The sequence below is a fragment of the Mytilus trossulus genome, chromosome 14, assembly GCF_036588685.1.
Source record: "Mytilus trossulus isolate FHL-02 chromosome 14, PNRI_Mtr1.1.1.hap1, whole genome shotgun sequence".
NCBI lineage: Eukaryota > Metazoa > Mollusca > Bivalvia > Mytilida > Mytilidae > Mytilus > Mytilus trossulus.
In genome coordinates, this window is record NC_086386.1 from 80,834,307 (window position 1) to 80,860,397 (window position 26,091).

The 26,091-nt window shown below is 31.0% G+C and overlaps 2 protein-coding genes across 2 annotated transcripts; both read right to left on the reverse strand.

The window, feature by feature from the left end:
- Positions 1 to 11,439: 11,439 nt before the first annotated feature.
- Positions 11,440 to 12,123, reverse strand: LOC134698124 (recQ-like DNA helicase blm-1). The gene has a single exon (XM_063560414.1). The coding sequence runs from the start codon at positions 12,121 to 12,123 to the stop codon at positions 11,440 to 11,442; it is 684 nt and encodes a 227-aa protein (XP_063416484.1).
- A 5,687-nt stretch (positions 12,124 to 17,810) lies between these two features.
- Positions 17,811 to 21,043, reverse strand: LOC134696116 (ATP-dependent DNA helicase RecQ-like). Its single transcript, XM_063557736.1, has 2 exons — positions 20,682 to 21,043; positions 17,811 to 17,996 (listed from the first exon to the last, which is right to left on the reverse strand). Exons 1-2 carry the CDS (start codon positions 21,031 to 21,033, stop codon positions 17,815 to 17,817), a joined length of 534 nt encoding a protein of 177 aa, XP_063413806.1. The 5' UTR covers positions 21,034 to 21,043; the 3' UTR covers positions 17,811 to 17,814.
- Positions 21,044 to 26,091: the final 5,048 nt, after the last annotated feature.

Below are 26,091 nucleotides of genomic sequence, written 5' to 3' on the forward strand. Positions count from 1 at the left end.
AATATGCTCACTTTTTTAAACAACTAAAGATATTTACAGTACTTGATTTTTTTGTTTATTCAGGTCCACTTATAAAACTTACAGATAAAGTTAACGTTTCCATTCTGCTGATCTTGGCCAAAATAACCGGCTTTTGAGTTGTAAAATTTAATTAAAATAATAGTTATACTATAAAATAATAGTTTTTCTGCTGTGCTGATTTATGCTAAAATAACGGGTTTTGGACATGTATTTGTGCACTTGAGAAAACAAATATGTTAATATGAAGTTTTTCAAAATTTCTTAAGATATTGAAGTTAATTTTTTTATCTTTGCCTAATATGAAGGTTTAAAGATAGATTACATGTTTCATTCTACTCTGCTAATTTTTGTATAAATAATGGGCCAAGTTGTTAGCTTTAATTAGCCTATGGACACTGTATCAAAATCCCTATATATGAGATATTGTTTACTAAATATAGCAATGCATATCATTTCTTAATGACCACTCTAGTTTCTTTTCAGTTCAAGCACTGCATGTTCACAAAGCTTTTAATACTGGCCATTCTTAAATAGTTATGCATCTGTCAAACTGTTATTTTTAAATATAAGTTTGCAGTGCAGACATTATTTTGAATGAGTCAAATATCAGCAACTTTTGATCAAGAAGCACATTACAAATGGATATTACATGGACAAGAAATGGAATACAAGTTATGAGCAGTAATCTTTTATGTAATATGAATTGCGAGATATTAATATAAATCTTTACTGATCAAGTAAGTACGCTTTATATATTATTTTTTGGAAAAATGTGAACCAGAGCAGGTTGACTTATTTACAAGAACGGTCATAAAACTAGGTTGAAAAACATATTTATCTTCTTGGGATATAAATCTAATCAATGATCTTTTCAATTTACTGAAATCAAATATTTTAACCTTTTTATTCAGCTGGTTATAATGCATAGTATATATTATTATAGGTTTTGAAACAAACAAACAGGAATTAATACCAGAAAAGACTCCACACTGCAAAATAAATCTCAATGTCAACCAGTATTGTCAAACAGAATTTGCACATGATGTTGGAAAATCTTGTCAAGCACCTTCTACAATAGAAAAATCATGTCAAACATTTGAACCATGTCCTTCTCTTGATAAATCTTCAAAGAAGAACCTAACAGGTGAAAATTACAGATATGAAATGGTACAGTACAGATCAGTTAACAATAAAAGAAAATTGTCTAAAACAATTCACCACATTGCAAATGGCAGTGTTTTTTTGGCCGTAAAATCTTTGTTAAACCACCAATCTGAAGACATCAGAAAACAGACCATTACTGGTATATGTAATGTAATTAAAAAGATATGCTCAAATTGTGCAAAAAAAGAAAAAACATGCTTCACAGAACAAATAGAGGATATAGATAAACTGAACTTTAAGAGTATGTCTGATGAATTGCAAAGGGACAATCCTCTGTTTTGGTCTATTTTAAGTTCTGCAGGGATGAATATGAGAGGTGTTACTAATGACATCAGAGTAGTAACAGCTGCTTCCATTTTATTTCATACCCGCAATGTTTTTTTGAATTCATTACAAAGATCTGTTGGCATATCCCTGTACAACAACCAACTGCAAAAGAAGGGATACTTTCTGCTTTCAAAGCTTGGTATTTGCAATTCATACAGTACTGTCAATAGAGATTTGCATAAGCTCAAAGTGAATACCGAAAAGTGTATGCTTGAACTAAAAAAAAATGTTGAGGACAATATAAGATCTTCCATCAATAAAAACCTTTGTAATGATTCTAGCATGGATCATTTATATTCAAGACCTGGCACTGTTTCTTCTACAACTGTCGATACAGATCATGGCTATTCAAAACCAAATGAAACCAAATCGCAAACAAACACCAGTGATTTAAATCCTGCATATAGGTTTAATTTAGACAACTTAGATTTCCACATCAAAGTGCGTAATTTGACAGAAGACCATCAAAATGAATTACATACAATTAATGGCAATTAAAGACAGAGTTATTTGTGAAGACCTTCCTAATGAGAGACCAATTGGAAATTTACAGCATATTCCAATTGGAGATTTTCTGCCAAACTGTGATGACATATCCTCATTAAGAACTGATATGATTCAGGTTACAGCTTCAATTCTAACAAAACACCTTACAAGTTTTATGCCATACCAGAAATGTATACCAGAAGGTTTCTACCACCAATATAGCAAGCAGATGAAACAAAAATCAACAGTGGTAAGGCTTTATACACATACATAATTGAGAACATCTGATAAATTAAACATTCAAAATTTATAAAAAAAAGCAGAAGACAATAATAAAAAAATTATTTTTTAAGTAAAATCTACAACAATAAGGTAAAAATGAATAACCCTTCAAAGACAAAAAAATCATTCCGCAAAATACTGCATAGGTAATATAGGAACGAGAAACACCAATGCTACAAAATAAGTTTAAATAACTGGAGTGAAAAGCCAAATATTTGAGTTCACAACAAAAAGGTCCAGCATTAACTGTCTTTGCCATCAACAATGGACACATGACTCTATATATGTCTTGTGGATGCCAGCTAGTCTTATTGGATTTATCTTGGCAAACAGTTGGATTTACATTTTGCACATTCTAAGCTCTACACATTGTACTTCTTACTTTGAAAAATGACAGATATGCTCATATCTAAAAATAGTACCAAATATTTGTCAAGGGCAATATATTGTTTCATTGTGAAGTCAGCATGTAAATCCGTAAATGGTCTGTTTGAAAATCAATTACATGCTCTTCCAATATTTGACACTTAATGTTTAACACCTATTAATCCACCAATTTAAAGACTCAAATATTTATTTTCATTTAATAACAATTGAAAAATGTCTTGACAATAATCTTAACATAAATGAATAATTTTAATTTTAGGTACCACTAGGCATTCTACCCCTCAATGAAAATAAAACAAGTGAAATGATTGAGATTTTGAGGTATCTGCAACAATACGTTCCTGGTACAAGATCAGAAGAAGAACTTGCTAAAGAGGATATAAGGTGATTGCTGCTGCGAATTACAGTCTGGATTCTGTCTAAGTTTAAAAAGAAATGACACATACAGTATAAACATAATAACACTATGGGCATTGCATTTGCCTTAAAAACTCTTTGTTATAACCAAAATTGAATGTATCCTTTTACAGCCTTAAAGGTTCTATACAATGCATCTATTAAGCTAATATTTACCAATTCATATTTACATGAAGCCTGGTATCCCCTTGCTGTGTAAAGACTTGACAATGTTAATGACCTTTGACATATAATGTTGAAAGATTTAACTCTGTGACTTTTACTTTTGACCTTGAAAATTAAAATAGCTCAAGATTTTTCCAAAGATAAAGTATGTCATAACTCATTAAAAAATTTAGATTCTTGTGTATTCACAAGGGTGGTAAAGTAAATTGTAAGTACCACTGTGCCACTGATCTATGACCTTGAACTTCAATATAGCTATATATTTTCATAAGGACTAAGGAATGGACCATTTAACTTGCAGGGGGCAGGGAATGGTTTTTTCGTAAATAAAGATTTTGATTCTGAATTTAGAGAAAATAAATAATTTGGCCAGCAAGGGGACAACAAAAAATAGTGGTCCTATTGTATTTATAAGCAATACCTTCCTAATGAGTGTCCAAAAGTGCAAATAACTGTAATATTTTTACCTCAAAAATAATTATTTTTAAAAACTATTTTGAAGAGATGAAACTAATGCAGGTCTCAGACCTATAGCAGTTGGAGGTGATCAGTTGTCTGCAGAGAGAATTAGGTGTGCTCATATGGCCAGACTAGATGGAGACACCCCAGAGGAAAGATTGGAAGGAGTTTTTGCAATGGTGGAAGATTTCCATGAAAAGATGAACTTTTTGCAGGTTATTTATTTTAGATAGATTGAGTTTTTGAAATTTTTAACCAGGATAAACAATTTTTTATCCAATTCTGGTGAAATAGATTTTTTTACTACATTATAAATCAGAAGATGTGGTATGAGTGCCAATGAGACAACTCTGTGTCCATGTCACAATGTATTTAAAGTTAACAATTGTAAGTCAAAGTATGGCATTCAAAGTTGAGCCTTATACCTAACAACAAACAGCAAGCTGTAAAGGGCACCAAAATTACCAATTTAAAACAAATCAAACAAGAAAACCAACTGTATAATCTATGTACACATGAGAAACAAGATACACAAACAAACCACACCCTAAAAACACACCACTGAACAACAGGCTCCTGACATAAGACGGGTACATTTAAAGGCAGTTGGTTTAGATGTATAAAAAGGCGCCACCCCTCACCCTTACCTGAAACAGTGGACCTGTATGAAAAGTTTAGGAAGAAAGATGACAGAGGACAAGTGATAGTATAAAGTACCGGTCAAAAGTTTTCAAGGCATTGGACCAGTGCGAAATTGAATGAGCTATAAAAAAGTTTAAATCACATTGATACTTTGATATACAGATTTTTTAAAAGAGTATATGAAAGAGATACAAGATAAATTTCATAAAAATCAAAGTTGATTTTGAAAAGGTATTTAAAATTTTAAACGTGACCATCTGTATTTTATTCAAACAGAAGTTTGTAGCTTTTTTACTTATTTTTTATAACATAATAGGATTGACAGCATTAAACCAAATACCAAAAAACTTCCCCTGGAAATTTTGCTTTAAAACAGTGCATATCCCATTCCAATTTGCACTGGTCCCATGCCTAGATAAATTTTAATCAGTCCCTTTAAAGGTTTGTTGCCCTATGGGATTTGCTTTACAAAGGTTTCCCTGTAACATTTCTATGTATCTAATCCTTTATTTTATACATGTATGTGTTATTTATTTCAGGTAATTATGGAAAAGTTCTATTTGACTACAAGCTGTAGAGATGCTGGAACTCTATATCAGCTCCGAAATCTGATAAATAGACGAAATGTAGTTACCAAAGTTTCAAAGGATTACCATGCTGATGGTGAATTCATTGATTTAACAACAGAAGCCCATGTAATTGCTGCTGCTTTGAAGCATTTGGAAATGAATGATATGTCCAGTAAGTGTCCAAAACTGCCAAAAGGTTTGCACTTGGCAGATGCCCATACACAAAAACATTACATTTTCCAATTATGTGGACAAATTGTAGATAAATATTTTTTAAATGACATTGAAAGTTCGATTGATAATTTAGAATCAGGGGAAGACACCAACGAATTGCACCAACAGGATGATTATGTTTATAGTTATGCCACTAATTTCTGGAAGCTGGGAATGCTAAGGAAAATATCTATTTTAGCAACCAGATATGGAGATGGAATTAGGATTCTTCGACACTGGAAGTATGCCACACTTCTTTACCATCAGGCACATAAAACTAAATATCGTCTCGAAGGATTTCTTTTAATGGCAGGTGTTAATGCCTTGTACACCCCTAGGCAAAGGCATGAAGTTATCCATAACCGCTTCATTAACCTCAGGGGTGGAGAAGGTCACAACCTAGATGGCGACTATGTTATGGAACTTCTTAATAAATATGCTAAACAAAGAGTAAAGTTACTCGGTCCAAACCATTCAGCAGAAGTGGTAGAAAGAATCGGGAAAACTATGATGGCAACAAATGCCATAGAAGAAAATTTACATTCCCAATTAAAACTTGCACCAGTATCTGCTTTTCACCGTACACAAAAGCTTGACAAAGATAGAAAAACTTTGGTGAAACAGCTAGTAGATGTGAATGTCTTCAAGAAAGTACCAGGAAGGGAGCATTCTGCAATTAAACAAGACAAAAAAGATATGTTTCAAAGTATTGACATTAAGGAATTTCAAACATACATCATCCAAAAAAAGGGAGAGTATGCCTTGCGCAAAAAATGCATTTTAATGTCATATCTATATTTAATTTTATAACTACATTTGTAGCTTAAGCATTAAAATATATCCCTATTCTTTAGACAGCTAATATATATAATTCTAAATATAAAGTATAAACAAAATAAATGTTCAAAATTTATTAAATATATAAACAAAAATACAGGAGAGTGAAGACTGATTTTTTTCAAGACTACCAAAATATAAATCTGATTTTAATTATATGAACATAATAAAGGAACATTTAAAATTGTTCTTTGTTTAGTAAGCTACAAAAACTAACATTATTTTGAAATCAAATATCTTTAAAATTGTATAAGTGTAGTTTTTTTCCAATGTATCATTTATAGATAATGAAATGTATATCAAATCAATATCACCTTTTTGAAAAATGATGTGCAGTTTTTGGCCATGAATATTAAGTGAATTGCATGTTTTTCTCTTAAAATGTAGTTCAAGTTATATAAAACTTATCATTTTTATTATGTTTTTATCTAAAATCAATTTCAAAGTAAAGTATCCAAGAAGTTTTGGAAACTTGTGCAAAAAACAAATTTTATTTTTAATATTTTTTCTAGTTTTACTTCCACCATGCTCATGTTACTAACATGTTGATTATTTAAAGGTTGTACTTGAAATTACTTTTTGAAATTTTATATGATGTTTTATGTTTTTTAGTTATTTGAAAGTGTGGATTTATAAAAGAAAATACAGTATACTTTAGTAGCTATACTAGTACAGTGAAATCTGTCTAAACATAACTTTGTAGGGACCAGTTTTTGTTCATTTTTGAAATATAATTGGTTTTTTCATGTTCAAATTGCATAATATTTGAAATAACTGAACTTAAAAACATGTTTTGTGAAGACATTTTTTTTGTTTATACATTGTACTAGGTTCTGTTTAGACAGATTTCACTGTGTACATAAAATAACATTAATAACATTTACTTACACAAATAAAAGTATTGTTCTTGTACATTAAATACGTTAAATAGTATAGCACTTTTAACAAACAATTGACAGTTATTCATAATAGTACATGATAATCTAACTAAAACAATCATGTTGGATTCAATTTGTAAAGAAGGCTATGAACAATACATTTGGAGATTATTATCTTTTTATGTTGTTTTTGTAAAAATAATTTTATAAGTAAAGTAACCTAGAATTTTTGGAAGTGCACCTCCACCACACTCATGTTGTACTGGAAATAACTTTTTAAAATTTTTTATGATGCTTTAAAAATGTTATTTTATCTGAAGCTTATATTGGATAATAATCCATACTTTATTTTTGGTATATATTTATGTATGTTGTGCTAGGTATCAGTTTTACTTCTCATTCTCATGAAGAACTTTACCTGTAGATCATTTTACTTCACAACCTGGTTTGCTCTATGTGATTTAGTTTTTAAGATACATGAAGTAGAAAAATGTTTTTATACCTATATTCTATTAAGCAACATCTGTCTTTTTTTATATGAGTTAGAATTAAATTATAAAATGTATACTAGATACACTTACAAACATTCAGTTCAAGTTGACTTGTTATTGTTTAAGTTGTTTGACAGATATTTACAAGTTAAGGAAAATGGAAAATTAAATGTGAAAAATGGTCTTAAATGGGTCAAGTGAAAAAAAGAAAGAATGAAAGATGAGCTAAAAAATAGTCAATGAGTAGTGGGTGGATCTTTCTTCCTTTCATTATTTTATTACAGATGTCTATTTACAATACAGAATCATTCTGATGTTAAAGAAATTCTAAAATGAATAAGAACAAAAAAATAAACTTAACATGTACATATCAATAAAAAAATACATTGTCCAAATTGAGTTAATTATAAAAATTAAAAGCAAAGAATTGTCTTTCATTGACATAATACTCATTTTATAAATAATTCACTTCATAAATGTGTTTTTTTTCATCTTTGATTATTTTGGCATGATCAGTTAATATAGTTTTTGATGTAGTATTTAATTTTTAGTTTTTATGATAAACCTAATTTTGTCATTCTTTGTTACTTTGATGTTTTTGATTTATACTTGTTATACCACTTGTTGTTTGAAAAAAGTTACCCAAAAAAAATGTCCGTATTCAACTATTTCACTTTTGGCATTTAAGATGAAAAAATAACGCATTAGTCATCTCTCAGTGACATGGCAAAGTTATTATACTCATTAATTCAGTTAATTTTTTGATTGAGCAGTAAAAAACAATTCTAAGTTTTCAATTAGTTTAATTTGTATTTCAAACATTTACATTGTATTTATCTGTAATAGATCTGTTATTATAATCACAATTATACTATTTCTATTGTCAGAAACTATTTTGTTATTATAACTTATAAAAACCATAACATTCAATCAGATACCTAATAATTATTAGGAGTATGCTTCAATTAAATTATGAAAACCTTCCTTGCTTTTTAGCTATGCCTATAAGAACATTGAAGTTAAATTCTCCCTTGTCCTGCTGTAAAGTATTTCTTATCTAAATACCATTGGCTAAAAATGTGCCTTGCCTAGTGCAGCTAGATAAGTCTGCAGATGTCCAATGCTGAACAGTAAGGTCAAAAATGGACACAATATTCAAGCTTGATGCAGGTCTGAATTTGGATTTTAATTAAATATTTTACAAAAAATAAATGTAGTCAAAAACTTGAAATTGGTTAAATAATTTGAATTTATTTTCAATTGTAGTTTTACTCAATACTTAGTCAAACTGTTATATACAAAATGAGTTTTGAGAAAAACCTATAATTTGAAAAAATAAAAATGGCCCACCCCCTTACACCAAAAAAAAAATTTACACCCTAAAATTTTTTTTTATTCAAAGAAATTTTATTTTGTATAATGTGGTACAATTTAAAAGATAACCATACACTTTCACACAAGTTATTGTCTGAAAACTAGAAAAATGTTTCTTTTTGACCCTTTTTTGCCCCTCTTTCCTGAACGGTTTTGGCAATTACCCCCAAAATCAATCCAAACCTTCTACTTGTGGTATTTAACCTTGTACAATTTTGGAGCAATCAAAAAAGAAGTTATTCACAAGATATTGTGCAGAAACCAGAAAAATGCTCGTTTTGGCCCCTTTTCCCTAAACGAGTGGAACCATCACCCCCAAAACCAATCCCAACCTTCATTTTTGGGTATTGAACCTTTTGTTGAAGTTTCATAGAGATCCAACCACTTAAAACAAGGAATTATTTGCATTAGGAATAATTTTGAATTCTGGAAAATTGATAAAAATATATGAAGAAAAGTAATCCAACTAAATAGGGTTAGCCATGCATGCATGGCTAATGCTAATTTTACTTTCACTATTATTTCGGTATGAACTAACCTACCACCCTTAGCCATGCACGTATGGCTAACCCTATTTAGTTGGTTTAGTTTTCATCATAATTTTTGTTCAATTTTCCAGAATTGAAAATTATTCTAGATTCAAATAATTCCTTGTTTTAAAGTAAAGTTATTGTCCGGAAACTAAAATGTCTACGACGACAACGTGATAGCAATATATAAAGGCAAATTTTTATTACACTTATGTTACAAGTTTTTATCATTATACATATATAAATAAGAAGAGGTGGTATGAGTGCCAATCAGACAAATCTCCATCCTAGTCAAAAAGTATTTAAAGTTAAACAATTATAGGTTAAAGTATGCCCTCCAACAAGGAGATGTGGCTCACACAGAACAGGAAGCTATAAAGAGCCCCAAAATGACCAGTGAAAAGTAAAATCACAAAAATACTGAACTCAGAGGAAAATCAATTTGGAAAGTCCATAATCACATGGCAAAATCAAAAAACAAAACGCATCAAAAACGAATGGACAAGAACTGTCATATTCCTGACTTGGTACAGGCATTTTCAAATGTAGAAAATGGTGGATTAAACCTGGTTCTATAGCGCTAACCCTCTCACTTTAATAACAGTCTCATCAAATTCCGTTACATTTACATGATGCGTTAAATAAACAGTCACAATCAATAAAATAGTCAAAATATGGGAACATCAGTCGACACATTCAAACGGGAAAACCAACACTCTAATTTATTAACAAAACAAGAAACATCTATAAAACATTCAAATAAAATTTTCACTTTTGGCATTTAAGATGAAAAAATAACGCCGTAATTATCAAAGCTTGTTCTTATGTCCTTATTCTGTACTGTTACACCACAGTTCCAGGTTAGGGGAGGGTAGAGCGCTTAACCATGTTTAACCCTTCCACATTTGATATTTGCCTGTCCCTAGTCAGGAGCCTTTACTTGAGTATCCCATCAGATGATCACTTTTTCAAAAAATATTTTTTTAATAAATTAGACAGATAACAATGAATGAATCATACCCTACAACAAGGTCAAGACATCCCCTAGCATCAAGTTTAGTGGTACCATTAATAACCATCAACCAAATTTCACCCTCTTGCTCCACACCCTCTATATAGTGCCAACTTGGGTGATGATTTTGTATGATGGTTCTCCTGTGGAAAGCAAGGTAAATTCAAGAAAAGTGACCTTTTATAGCTACATATGGTATATGTTTTTCTCATGTTTGAAGGCTATATGTTGACCTATAATTGCTTACACTCACTTCATTTGAACTAATGCATAGGCAATCATACAAAATTCTAGTATTTTATATTCAAGAGTACAACCCAACAGAATTAACTGAAATGATAACAAATATTATTAGACCTCGGTGTGTGCTTTTTAATAATATGAAAGATGTGAATAAAGGAGTAGGTTCAGTAAGACCCGTTTTTTGCTCCAAAATATAGCAGTTTTACAAAATTGTGAAATTGTAATCTTTTAGCTATTCATTGGAAAGTAGAATGCTTCTGATACATAAATATAGGCTGTTTTTGACAATACAATGTACATATATCAGGTATTAGCAAAATTTAAAGTTATGCTAAATTACTGAAATCTTCACTACATATATGTATTTTAACATTTTAGTTAAATTTAAGATGGTTTCCTTCTTAAATAAAAGTGGTCACATTCATGTTCATTCATAATACTGAAATGTAAGTTGAATTTGATGATTATACATAACATATATATAAAGGTTGACGATGAACACAGATGCGGCCACTTTCATTTTTGACAAAAACCATCTGAAAAGTGACATTTTTTGGCATATTTGATATGTTTTTCTTATTTAAGCTTGAATCAGAGCATTTTTAATGACTAAATCTGTTTAAATCTTTCACAAAAATTAATCTAATCAATTGAAATAGACACTTAAGTGTTTACAAAGTGTCCAAAATATTTCGTTAGATGAACCTGAAATTGGAGGCCAAAATTGGCTCTTACCAGACCTACTCCTTTAATAATTTTACAAAATTGTCTAATCACAACTGGTCAATAGTTTCAAAGTAAATAACAAGTTCATTTGAACTGATGGATAGGTGTTTCATTAGCAACATTGTAACAATAAGGCTTTTGTTTGTAAATCAGTCTCTGCTAAATAATTGTATCATTGGCAATACTACCACATCTCTTGCTAATGCAAGTTAAGTTTCAATCTAACTGGGTGTCTATAATATTCATGATCATATCAGCTATTCTTCTTTCATAAACAAAGTTATCCATCAGATCTGAAATTTCAAAAATGTAATGAATGTTGTTTACAATATCAGATATCATCTGTTTCCTAAAATGGGTTAAAATGTCTACACTCAAAACAGAAAGGTGATCATGTTCTTTGGCTAATTCAGCGACCATTTTCTCTAAATCTATTTGAATTGCATTTCTTTGATCACTAGAGACTTGCCTATAAGGTTTAATACCATTAATTTCGCAAAGCATGTTATCTTCTTTGTCTGTTATAAAATCTTTGTTTAACATTAAACAATCACAACATGAACACTCCTTTATACAGTTATCACAACATGGATGTGAGGTGTTAGATTGAGGTATATCTGGAGAAAAATGTTGAACCAGAATATTTCTCCTACATGCACTTGTTTTACAGTAGTTGATCATTTGTTCATCTGCACTATTTTTTGCTGTATCAACAGGATGATAATAACATACAGATGTTGATGTAATACCATCTCTTCCTGCTCTCCCACTTTCTTGCATAAATCCTTGTATGCTACGGGATGCACCCCAATGAATAACAAATCGAACATCTGGGATGTCTACTCCCATCCCAAAAGCTGTTGTTGCAATAACAACACGTGTAATACTGTTTTTTCTCATATTTTCAATAATATTTTTTTTATTTTTGTCTGGTGTGGAATGGTGGAACATGGCAAATAGACATTTTTTTGCACATGGGGTGCCTATGTATGCTGCTTCACTTAGTTCAGATAAAAAATATAAATATATTTGTGAACATGATTTTATGTTTCTACAATATATAATTGTTTTTGGTGATTGCTCACAATTGTCCCGAAGACTGGAAACTACCCAATGAAAACTGTCATGTAATCTAAATGATACCTTTTGGGCAAAATAGTTTATATTACTCCTATCACAACTTCCCATTACCAGTTTATATTCATTCATCCCAAGTATATGAGCTATTGTCTTTCTTGATGAATATGTCGATGTAGCGGTCAATGCTAATATAACAGCTTTTGGTACTAAACTCCTCAACTCTCCAATTCTATAATAGTCTGTGCGAAACTTGTTACCCCTAAAGAGAATAAATAATTGGTATAATTTAGTCTCTTAAATAAAAGGCAACAATACGTCATTAATGAAAAAATCAGAGAACAAAATCAATGAACCACTCTTTGTTATTCTTATTGCAACAGATTTGTAAAATCTTAAAACAAAGCCAAATTAAATTCTTTTGCCTAAAATACAGGTTGTAGTTATATCTTTCTGATGACAAAATTTTATTTATTGAAGTTGAATTTTATAAAAATTCATCCTTTTAAAAGTATAAACTTGTGATGTAATCTAAGTTTTAAAATATTCATTGATTGAATGACCAACATAAAATATCATAACCAAATTCTTTTAATGCAATGATAATTCCAAAGGAATATAAACCCTGGTTTCTCAATCTACTTCAGAAAACTGAATATGTTCTTAGAATGTTACAGATCCCTTTTCCAGCATACATCATTTGTATATGTTTTTATGATTTTTATGTCAACCAGTTGCCCTTATATGTAAATGTTACATGCTTGGTGGAAAGGAATAAAATAAATAACAATCAAATACTTGCGATGATTAAACTATATAACTGTACAACATTTCTGTAAGTCAGCATATGGTGCAAAGATGTCTAAAAATAAATGTTACAATAAGTTAACGAAAATTAGCAGTTGTTTTATAATTTGTGTCCAATGAACAGATGGAGATCTATTGATGTATTGGTAAATAGTGCATTTAAATTGTGTGATATTGTGACATAATTATCTGATTCAATATAAAAGCATGCAACTATCAGAAATGGATACTTTACCTTGTTCAACATCCTATAATGTACTAGAAAATACAAACCATAATTAGTTGGAATGGACTACCAGCGTCCCTAGTTACCTGCACCACCTTAGTGTCATTCAAACCAGGAGTGCAGGGTGTCCAGATATGTAAGATGGCTAAGTGGTTTTTAGCCAGATTTAAATTAAGCACAACTGCACTGTATAAATATGCACGTTCTACACAATGTTTTCCTTACATTGAATATGTAAATATTCAATGTACAATAATAATCTCCTGGGAGGACTGTACTTAACCAGAAGAAGAAGAATACTGTAATTTTTGCTGTCAATGTTGTATCATGATCCTTAGTTGATTAATTTAGCAACTCAAATGATCATACAAATAGCATGTGATTTTAATTTATAACACAAGCTAATCATATAATGCATGAGTAGCTGGTTAGAATCTTCTTAAACATGCATATACATAACCCAATCCCTGTTTATAAACCTGCAAAAAAGTAAGAATGTGCAAATATGATCAGTGTTCTTTATTAAATTAAGGACTGCTTTCTGGGTATGAAGGTACGAAATTTAACTGTATGAGGATACAGACAGAATAAATAAATACTTAAACAATGTAGTGGACACTGATGAGTGTGGACAGTATTATGCATTATGTGAGTATTGCATAAAACTGTGAGTCAACTCACTAAGGATACCCCATCCTATAATGGAAAATACATAATTATAACAGGATGCTGTTACAAAGTCTCCCAAAACAAAGCCCCTGTAATTATAAACCCTGTGGTACTACTCCTATAATTTTTCCCATTATAACTGTCCGATCTCACGCATATAAAGGATTTGATGACAATGAAAATTTGAAATGATTGTATTTTGTGATGAGTTTTGTGGGGATCTAGACTTCAAAAAAGTGTGTGTGGGGGGGGGGGGGATGGTGTGACCCCAGAGACTCCTTATATTTCATTTGATTTGTTTTATTGTCCTATACAAGAATATATATATGGTTTAGGGGTGGGTATCTTTACCATTTAAAATTTCTCAAACAGAATGGGGTAATGGTGACCCCACGGGGACTCCCCCTTTATTTCATTTGATTTGTTTTATTGATCCATACAAGAATATATATGGTTAAGGGGTGGTGATCTCGAACGTTTACAAGTTATCAAACAGGAGGGGGTGGTGGTAACCCCGGGGGACTCCCCCTATATTTCATTTGATTTGTTTTATTGTCCCAAACAAGAATATATATGATTTAAGGGTGGGGATCTGGACCGTTTACAAGATATTAGAACATTCTCAAATTGAAGGGGATGGGGTTGACCCCTAGTGACTCACCTTATATTGTATTTGCTTTGTTTTATTGTCCTGTGATCATTACTGCACACCGCGTGTCTTCATCACTTCCTGTTTTTAAGTTATAGTCATTTGAAAAATAAAAAAAAAAAAAAATCCCATAGGCTTCTATAGTAAACCCCTCTGTTCTTTTGGCCACTAAAAATACCTCTAAATATACCCCAATGCACAAACGAAAGATTGATGGCTCCCCTAGACATATAAGTCTAACATTTTATGAAACCCTAAGTAAATCTGACAAGCGGTTTTGGAGAAGCGCTGTGAATTTGGATTGTGATTAAATATTTAACACAGCATAGTTTCTGACACAGAATGAATGTGTTATTACTATTAATGACTTTTAATAGAAGAAATACATAAACATTTAGATATTGCTATATTCACAATGAAAGAATATTTTAAATAGATACTGATTAGAAATATCTCTGTGTTCATGTGTGAAAAAAATAATAACTACATCTATATAAGTAAGTTAAGCATCTCCTTTTAAATATTTCAGACCAATTATATCTTCCTTTATGCACATTCTCTGGTCATGTACTGGAATTGAGTACAATTAAGTTTTATTAATATTGCTAAAGTCATTAAGAGGAGTTACAAGACCTAATGCCACATATTGTCATCTTTAAACAAAGTAATTTCAATTATCTCCCTTGAAAAAAAATACCAAGAAATATCCTTCACCATGGACATCTTCAGGACATCTACAACATTACAACTGTTAATAATTGTTAGGAGTAGAAAATCTATTTCTTGCATGAATTTTCTATGTCCAAGGACCATAACTCTGCAAAAAAAATCTCAGACCAGAAAAATTTCTAACTTGATCTATAACTTGTCATTGTTAAAGAATGTGGCAAATATGAAGTCAATATCTTCAAGCATGATGAAATTTTTTTTTGGAAAACAGATTATGCGATTTTTCCAAGTCCAAGGACCATAACTCTGCAAAAAAAAAATCATCAGACCAGATCAAAATTCTCACTTGATCTATAACTTGTCATGTTTAAAGAATGTGGCAAATATGAATTTCAATATCTTCAAGCATGATGAAAAACATTTTTTGTTAAACAGATTATGTGAATTTTCCAAGGGCCTTAACTCTGAAAAAAATTATGCGACCAGAACAAAATTAGAACTTGATCTATAACTTGTCATGGTTATACTATATACCAACTATCAAACCAATATCTTCAAGCATGTTAAAACAAGAATGTGTCCATAGTACATATATGCCCCACTAGCACTATCATGTTCTATGTTCAGTGGACCACAAAATTGGGGTCGAAACTCTAATTTGGCATTTAAATTAAAAAGATCATATCATTAGGAACATGTGTATTAAGTTTCAAGTTGTTTGGCAACTTCATCAAAAACTACCTTCACCAAAAACTTTAATCTGACACAGGACAGACAGACAAACGCACAGACCAGAAAACATAATGCCCCTCTACTATCGTAGGTGGGGCATAAAAAGTTTGGAAAGCTGATTTGCCGGACTGACAGACAGACGGACGGACTGACGGACAGAGTGCAAACATAAAGCCCCCTTCAACTTCATTGGTAGGGGACTAATAACAGCTTGAAAGAGGTTCAGTAAAAACTGTAACATGTAATGCAGGTGTGGACACTATCAGAGTTGGAAAGAAATGTGATAATGGATTATTTTAAAAGGTGACGCCACATAAATTTAAATTATACAAAAAAAAAACAGTTGAAAATTTATTTCTTACATGAATTTTAAGTCCAAGGACAATAACTCTGCAAAAAATCATCAGACCGAACCAAATTATAACTTGATCTGTAAGTTGTCATGGTTATACTATATACTAAATATCAAACTAATATCTTCAAGCATGACAAAAAAAGTTTGGAAAGCTGATTTGCCACACAGACAGATTGACAGACGGATAGAGTGCAAACCTTAAATTCCTTTCAACTTTATTATTATTTTATTTCTTTTTGCATACAACAGTTTTTCTTCATCTTTTAGCTGTACATTTACTTTCTGATAACTTTTTTTTACTTGCCTTTTTAAAATAAGTATGGAAAAAAACTTGATATATATTTTATAGTATAGATCTACTTACATTTGTCAAATCCAAAATAGATGCTTGTATCATCATCATTGTTTGGAGACTTCAATACATATACATGTATTTTGTCTTTGTCTTTTTCTGAACTATGACATGGTCCTTCTTTCTTAATTGCAGGTGAGTGAGTGGAAAGCATTGGTGATAGTGAATTGATTAAGTGATGATTTTTTATAGCATTTAAATTATCTTAGAGCTTTCCATTAAAACAGACTTGATACCAGGAAAAACACTTTCAAAAAGGGTAACAATATGATAGACTTGGATTTCTTTTCCATTTTAAATGTAAGTTGAACACGTATCAATGTATGAAACTTTGATGTGTCTTCCCTGTGTTACAAGTATGATTTAATGGAACAGTCCTGAAATATTGTGAAAGTTTCCCTATTTCATTAAAAAAAAGTGTGACAATTGTTGGAATTGTAGCTGATAGAACAAGCACATTTTAATTGATTAATTTAATATCTTATATATTAAATAACCAAATTAATATCCCATCAAATGTATCATAATTTTCAAATGAAAAGTGAGAAAAACTTAAGTCTTCATCCTGTTTACTGGCCTAAAATAAAGGCAGGGTGCTGCATATTCTTCAAACATTATTTAATTTATGTATATATCTATGTCTAAGAGATTGACTAAAAATTCTTATAGCAATTTCACCCTCAAATTTCAAAAAAAAATCCTATGACAAACAGCTTTTATTTTATTATTATGTCCCTAAGAGAAAGAATCACCCATTGTAACATATTTTGGTGACAATGGTCTCTTTAATTACACAACGCACACACATATATATACAATGTATATATATACAAAAAAGTTTCTTGAGTTGCACAGAATTATATATTAGAAATCAAATACACAAAAATAGTTTTGAAAGCAGCAGTGTATGGTTTTTAAACTGTTTTTTGTGTATTTAATTTTTAAAATATCCTATAATACTGCTTCTTTGAAAATCAGGAATGAAGACTATAAGTATATAACTAAAAAGTGATATTTTCTTAATGCAAGAGTGATGTTTTAATAACATTATTCCATTATTGAACTAATCTAATAACACACCATTCTTCAACACAGTGAGCTTCATCTATTACAATTGCTGATAAATGACACTGATATACTTTATTTGTCAACAAATTTCTCCATTTACCACTAAATAGACTCTCTGGACTCATTAATAATATTGGTACCAGACCATTCTCTATGTTTTTAAGTTTCACTGAAAAGGTTACAAAAAAACAAATGAATTTATATAATTGATTGCCCAAATTTGCACATAATCTTAAATCGTTGTGCTGATTAGAATACATGTAGAAATACTTGTATATATATGAATAATCTTTGTAATACAAAAACTTTCAAAATGACAAAACAAGAAAATGTTGTTTGTTTTTCCACATTTCAGTTTGATTGTCTGTCTTGTATTGTGTAGTATAACCAATTCAATTGTTTATTAAATATTTTTAACTCTTTAACACAGTCAATCTGAAGTCAGTTAAAGCATTTTTAATTAAATTTCATTTTGTGTTTTTAGGTCCACACACAACATTGAACAAGACATAAAATAGAGGTAAACGATTCTTTGAGACCATCAAAATTACATGTTGGAAAACAAACTAATCATTTTCTTTTGTTATTTTGAAAGTTTTTGTATTTATATATAACGATAAGTATTTTTTTATATACATGCATTGTCATAATACATATTTCTTAAACTATGTTGTGATTTTTCGACAGCCATTTTGTAAAGACAATTACTTCATGAACCCCCCCTTTTTTTATTATTACTCCAACGTCGTTATTGTATGGACACATGGTTTTTATTGTTGTATTTGTGCTTTGTCACGAGATGTGTTGTTCTCGTGTTTGTATTTTTTTTTTATTCATATGAATATTTTTGATAGAGTTAAGCCATTTCAATTAATATTTTATAGTGCGTCTTTTATTGTTGTAATGTTGTACTGCTGTATCAGGTCTAGGGTGAAGGTTGGCGCCAGGTAAAACGTTTAAACCCACTGCATATATTATATGCACCTGTCCTAAGTCAGGAAGCTGTTGTTCAGTGGTTGTCTTTTGTTAGTATATTTCATATATGTTTCTCGTTTCTCGTTTTCTAAATAGATAAGACCGTTGGTTTTTCTGTTTGAATTGTGTTACACTGGTTATTATGGGGCCCTTTATAGCTTACTGTTTGCTTTTGCTCCGTGTTGAAGGCCGTACTTTGACCTATAACTGTTTAATTTTTTATACATTGTTACTTGGATGGAGAGTTGTCTCATTGGCACTCATACCGCATCTTCTTATTTATATTGTACATATACATTATAATATGTGTTATAGTTTTTTATAGAATCCATCACAGACTTTATATATCTATATTACTAAAATTACGAAGTCCAATTTTTCAGCCGTCATCACGTAAAAACGACGAATCAAAGAATTCAACTTTATATATCACTAATATAGTACAAAGGTGTAGATTGAAAATTACACCACTCCAGACCCCTTTGTTTTCCACGTAATTAATATTGCCAATAATTAAGAAGTTCCGGGTCGAGTCCGATACCGATACCAATAGTATATTCACCTGTTACCTATTACCTAATCTGTACGTTCCGCATCTGACAGGCGCACCACCAAACGGTGTATTCAGGGTTAATATGCTATATACACGGTTCATAATCACAGGGTTGACACTACTAAATTGTCAAATAGCTACCTATTGATATATTTTAATCAGTAAGACTTTCTAAGATAACAAGACTAAAAATGAGGAACATTTTTAAATTTGTTAGTGGGCATACATGACGTAAAACAGCGAATCAAAGAATTCATCTTTATTTATAACTAATATAGGACAATGTTGTTGATTAAAAAATACTCCATTCCAGGACCTTTTGTTTTCCAAATAATTTATATTACCAATAATTGATAAGTTCCAGTTCGACGGGTTCAAACAGAAAGATTTGAAAGCAGAGAAAACTGTGTATCTTATAATCGGCATGACTTTATCAGATGACAATACTAATACTAAAATAAGGCTTGCACATAGTTATATACCTTAATTCAGTCACGGACCCGCGATATCACGGGTGTGTTCTAGTGTATACATAAACAAAAGCAAGTGTACAGATCTAACATGGTTGGGCTGTTATTTAGAGTAATTATATAGTCTTATATTATATATATATAATTTTTACTTAGAGTTTTTTTTTAGAGTTGTCACTTGTTCAGACGTACTTATAATTTTATTTTAATATATATGTACCTGTCCCACAAAACAGAAGCCTGTAATCTAGTGCATGTTGCTTAATGGTGTAAAATGTATTTCAAAATTGTTGTGTACACACATTTAAATGTGTCCATTGGTTTACTCATCTGAATTATTTAACATGGTCATTGCATGGTTTATAGCTTGTATTCAAAACTCTGAGTGAAATTTATAAAAAAAATCTAAGACCCATTTTAAATTTCAAATTGGAAGTTAATTTGCAAAATATGAATGATATGAAACAATCTTTTACTTTCAGTCCTGCAATTCTTTTAGAATAGAATCGTTAATGAACATACATAAAAGCAGCAACATATTTTTGTTTATCTAAATATAATTTCTTCTAATATTGCTGTAACCTAAAGTCAAACAGAGATAGATTATGAAATCTATAATGTTTATCTTATACTGCTTGCATGCACATTGTATTTTTAATGTTGTTTATAACAAAAGACTTGTATTCATGTACTTTAACACTTTGTACTGCTTTTGTGATTGACCCAAGTAAGATACCATAAGTGAATAATTTAATTTGTATAGCTTACTGTAAACAAAGATTTATTTATTGGTTGGTGTGGGGTTTTTTTTAGGGGGGGGGGCGAGTTTGGGGAAGGAGGGCATACATGTATTTACCTTTATCGTCCATGTCACCAAGATAGGCACAGTCGATACCCATAGTGTTGAAAGCGATTTCTTGGTCCTTCATTAAACTAACGAGAGGTGAAATTACAATTATAATAGAAGTATCACGCTCAAGTACAGGTGTGATATTGCTGACAATTGAAAGCTGCTGGTGTATAAAAAATAAATCCGGTAGGACAGTGTAAATAAGGCTTTTGCCGTAGCCAGTTGGCAACATACCAAAAACATCTTTATGTTCTAAAACTGATTGTATGCATTCTTTTTGTAATGTTTTAAGATTATACGTTATATTTCTTTTTCTTAATGCAGCGTTTAAGGCATGGTTAAAGAGGTCTTCCGCCATGTTGATATAAATAAAGATGGGTGTGTTTATAATAATATCATCCAATCCCGTAATAAGAAAAATTTGTTGGGAATCCAACAAGAGGCTCATGAATAATTGAATATTTACATCAACTTCAACAATCGCAACCAGACGTTATAGTTCGCAGTAAGAACGATAACTCTGGTGTAACGAGACTACGTTGCTGTTTACTCCAGAAGAGTCGACTATTTATAGATAAAAGTTACCCGAGTGTGTAAAATTTAATTGCTAAAATAGAGAGGACAAATTCGATACTCTACGGGATTGAATGACATTCACTAGGTTTGTATTGTCATAACCAATCAATAAACTTAGATTATTCACGTCTCGTAATATCTTCCAATAAGGTAGCAAGAAAAGTTCACGCAATAACTGCCCATCGTTCAATTCCTAGTCCTAGTAGTCGATAATAAATGGGGGTACACTTGAGTCGTTTCTTTTTAATCCGAATATTTGTTTAACCGTTCTCCACCAATTAGAAGTGGACGGGTTACTGTTTTTTTCTTCATTAAATTGTTGTTATAATAATCATTTGATTTTCTTGGGTTTCTATTTTGTTTTCCTTATCTTTTTTTTATCTTTTTTTAACATCATTTGTTAGCCATGGAGGTTCATTTTTACGAACAGTTATTATTTTATTTGGAATACATTTTCAGCAGCTTCTATGATAGTTTTTGTTATTTCGGTTGTTGTAAATTGTTCAACATTATTTAAGTTTATTACGGAATCCTAATTTTTATCAGATAAAATGTTACGATATCTGTCATAATCTCCTCGATCATATAGCCAAATTTTCCGCTAAAAAGTTTTTTGACGACATTTCGGAGAGTTCAAAAGACTAATGACAGTAAAAACGTATTTGGTCCAATTAAAGTGGCCCGACTCCACAGTAATTTCTTATGTGAGCATCGTTTGTTCTAAAAAAAAAGGTCTAACAATGATGACGACGATTCATTAGAGTAAAGATGCGTTTACACCGTCACGGTACGATTTTCCATCCGATTTTATACCGAAACTCATTACGTAGACATTATGTTTAGGCTTAATGGACGGGAGTAGACATTGTGTTTTAGCTGAATGGACGGGCGTAGCCATTGTGTTAGGGCTGAATGGACGGGCGTAGACATTGTGTTTTAGCTGAATGGACGAGCGTAGACATTGTGTTTTAGCTGAATGAACAGGCGTAGAAATTGTGTTTTAGCTGAATGGACGGGCGTAGACATTATGTTTTAGCTGAATGGACGGGCGTAGACATTGTGTTTTAGCTGAATGGACGGGCGTAGACATTATGATTTAGCTGAATGGACGGGCGTAGACATTGTGTTTTAGCTGAATGGACGGGCGTAGACATTATGTTTTAGCTGAATGGACTGGCGTAGACATTGTGTTGTTCGGCTGTCGCTTCCTTTATCTTTATACGCAGTGGATCAAAAATGAGAAAGTTATCGTTTACATGAGGCACCGACTTCTGTATGTAATTGAAAAATATCTATTTTACTCCCAATAAACTGTTTGTCCAAAACCGCTCTTTCCAAATAATTGAATGGTCAGTCACTTATTGTCTTTGCACTACACATAACGTTTATGAATAACGTTCAATATCTGCAATGACGTCATTCCGTTAAAGATTTGGCTAGGCAGGAGAAATCAGCTTGGCGTGTGTAGGACCCTGCTACAACAATGAAGATTTATAGCTATTCTTTAAGAAACTTTCTTAGATGCAGTCCTCAACAATTTTTATTTTTGGTGAATTTGAGTCATAGACAAAATTGCAAGGAAGACGACAAATATGAGAACTCCAATCCAACCAGGGGAAAAACTGGCAGTTACTCTTAGATATCTAGCTATAGGCAAGTATTTTTTTTTAGAAGAAACATTGTTTATTTCCATGCTTCAATTTGCCTGTTATAAAACAGATTACAAAATACAAAAGTACATTATAAACAAGAATGTGTCCAAAGTACACGGATGTCCCACTCGCACTATCCTTTTGCATGTTCAATGGACCGTGAAATTGGGTAATAATCTAATTTGGCATTAAAATTAGAAAGATTATACTATAGGGAACATATGTACTAAGTTTCAAGTTGATTGGACTTCAATTTCATCAAAAACTACCTTGACCAAAAACTTTAACCTGAAACTTCCACTTTCATTTTCTATGTTCAGTGGACCGTGAAATTGAAGTCAAAAGTCTAATTTGGCTTTAAAATTAGAAAGATCATATCATAAGCAACAATTGTACTAAGTTTCAAGTTGATTGGACTTCAATTTCATCAAAAACTACCTTGACCAAAAACTTTAACCTGAAACTTCCACTTTCATTTTCTATGTTCAGTGGACCGTGAAATTGAAGTCAAAAGTCTAATTTGGCTTTAAAATTAGAAACATCATATCATAAGCAACAAGTGTACTAAGTTTCAAGTTGATTGGACTTCAGCTTCATAAAAAAATACCTTGACCAAAAACTTTAACCTGAACGAACGGACGCACAGACGAACGAACGCACAGACGAACGGAGCCACAGACCAGAAAACATAATACCCCTCTACTATCGTAGGTGGGGCATAAAAACGATATTTATTATGACTAACATGTCACAATATATTAAAATTTGGTTGTTGAAAAATTACCATAATAATTGTATAGCCAAAACCAATTTATTATTTTTCCTTTGATTTGTTTTGTCATTTATCAATAATTGATCTAAACAAGCCATCAGCTTTTAAATATTTCCATGATACAGTTTTCATAACTATAAAGAATAAAAATATCTTAATTTAACTCCTATGCCCTCAATATTATTTTTTTAGTAGGGCGAACAGACTGAACATGTTACTGTCATTTTAATACTATGGGGAATATTTGTCAAAGAGACAACAGCCCAACCATAGACACATGATAGAACAGACAGGTCACCAGAAGGTCTTCAATGCAGTGAGAAATTCCCGCATCCAGAGGTGTTTTTCAAATGGCCACTCAACAAATATATACAATACACAATACTACATGTAGTTCAGTGACAATGAAAGCCATACTAAACTCCATATTCTATATTTTTGTTGTTGTTTAGCTTGATTTAATATTTATTATCAATCTGTTTTTAAGGTACCTTCTACTAGTCATCCAGTGTCGTTTAAAGTTAATAGAGCAGAAATTGAAACCATGAAGAAAGTGATACACTGTATATATAAAAGGTAATTAACAAATAGAAAATATGTTTTTTTTTTAAATATTCTTATAACAGACAACTTACAATTTACTTAGTTGTCAAAACAGATAGAGAACAGACAACTTACAATTGACTTAGTTGTCAAAACAGATAGAGAACTGTTGGTAGATTGTGCCACTTTTGTTCTCTTGTTCATATTTTTGAAGCCTTTTTTCAACTAGATCCTTTTGATTTCTATACACACATTGTAAAAGTACATTAGATTACAACTAGGCTGAAAAAGTTCAATTTCATTGATATGAAACTTTGACCAATATATACAGGTATATGTACATGTAGCAGCATTTGTAACTCTATATCATATATGTATAAGGTGAATCAATGTGCTTGTAACTTTGAATAGAGTCTCATGAAATGGTGAAACTCACTGTATCCTGGTACACAGGTTTGTCAATAAATGAAAACTTAAAATAAGCAGATCTTATAATACTTATACATATATTCATGATATTACAACAACACTTTAAAGATCATTTTTTTTTTAAAACTTGGATCAGATAAATATAGAAAAATATATTTACTATTTATCAAATCTAATCATAACTGCTGACTGTCTACTTTCACTTTTTCCTCTCCCAAAGCAATTTAACAAAATTTAACGGTTTCAAGTTTCAATGTTACATGCTCGGTGAGTAAACAGGTGTTTATAAGTATGACATTTGATTTCTATTAATTTTATTCTTTCAATTTTTTTAAACATGATCATACATTGTCATACATGTATCATTATTATAATACTTTCATTTCTGTTATGTAGACTTTCTAGAGTAACTACATATTGAGTTACATAACAGACACAGAGCTATCACAGTCACATATAATGTCTTGGAAGCAGCATTTTATAAGATATCAATAAGACAGTAGACATACTACATTGTACCCTTTTGGATGAATTATAGCCTGGAGAAGTTTTGATCTAACATTAAAGACTGGGCCATAAAATTTTTGCCATAATCATTCAAGTGGTTTGTTTAGAAGGGACTGAATTGGCTTGTGTGTGTCTGCATCTTTAAACATGTTAAAGGAAAAGACTTGACTATTTGTAAAAACCAAAATCTTATAGAATTATAAAGAAAATAATGCTAACTTGTTTTTGTATTGTCTGTGAAAATAGAGCTATATAACTAATTGGAAGACTTAAAGATTTACTTATTACTATCTGGCTGCAACAATGTAAACTATTTGTATTTTAGAGGGGAGAAGACATGGATGCTGTAAACCTTTTATGCAGATGCCTTATGCTAAGAATTTTCCTTCTGTCAGGCGTCCCTTTTCCTTTACAACATTTTCATGTTTCAACAAAACAATAAATATTTACCTACCAGTTTGATCTGCTCTTGGCCTCATTTTCATGATTCATTGGTCAATGTTAAGTTTTGTGTTTTGGTATGTTTTTCAATTCTCATAAGCAAAACAAGATAAAACTACTTTAGTGTACTGAAGTGAACAATTGTAAGGTGTCTGTCTGACCTTGACCGCAATGGCTCATTGTCATGGATCTTTAACAAATGTCCAGTTGATGAGATACATGTGTATTCTGATCCTATAGAGCAACCAATTAGTTGTCCTTTTTAGAAACAGTATTGAGCTTTATCTTGAACCATTACTACTATATTGATAGGGTTCAAACCCCCCTTAAAACATAAACTACAAATAAAATAAAATAAAGGAAAAAAATAAAAAGTGAGGAAAAAAAACCAAACAAAAAAAAACAACAAAAAACAGTCAACTCTTATTTAATTTTCTAGGCAGTCACTGGAACCAACACACAATCAATTACAAAGGACAATCCACTCGATTTACAT

Coding starts and splice junctions, on each gene's coding strand:
- LOC134698124 (XM_063560414.1), bottom strand. CDS start 12,123: ATGAGAAAAAACAGTATTACACGTGTTGTTATTGCAACAACAGCTTTT.
- LOC134696116 (XM_063557736.1), bottom strand. CDS start 21,033: ATGGCGGAAGACCTCTTTAACCATGCCTTAAACGCTGCATTAAGAAAA. Junction 17,997..20,681: donor TGGTGACATGGACGATAAAG/GTAAATACATGT, acceptor TAACCTTTTCAG/TGAAACTTAAAAACATAGAG.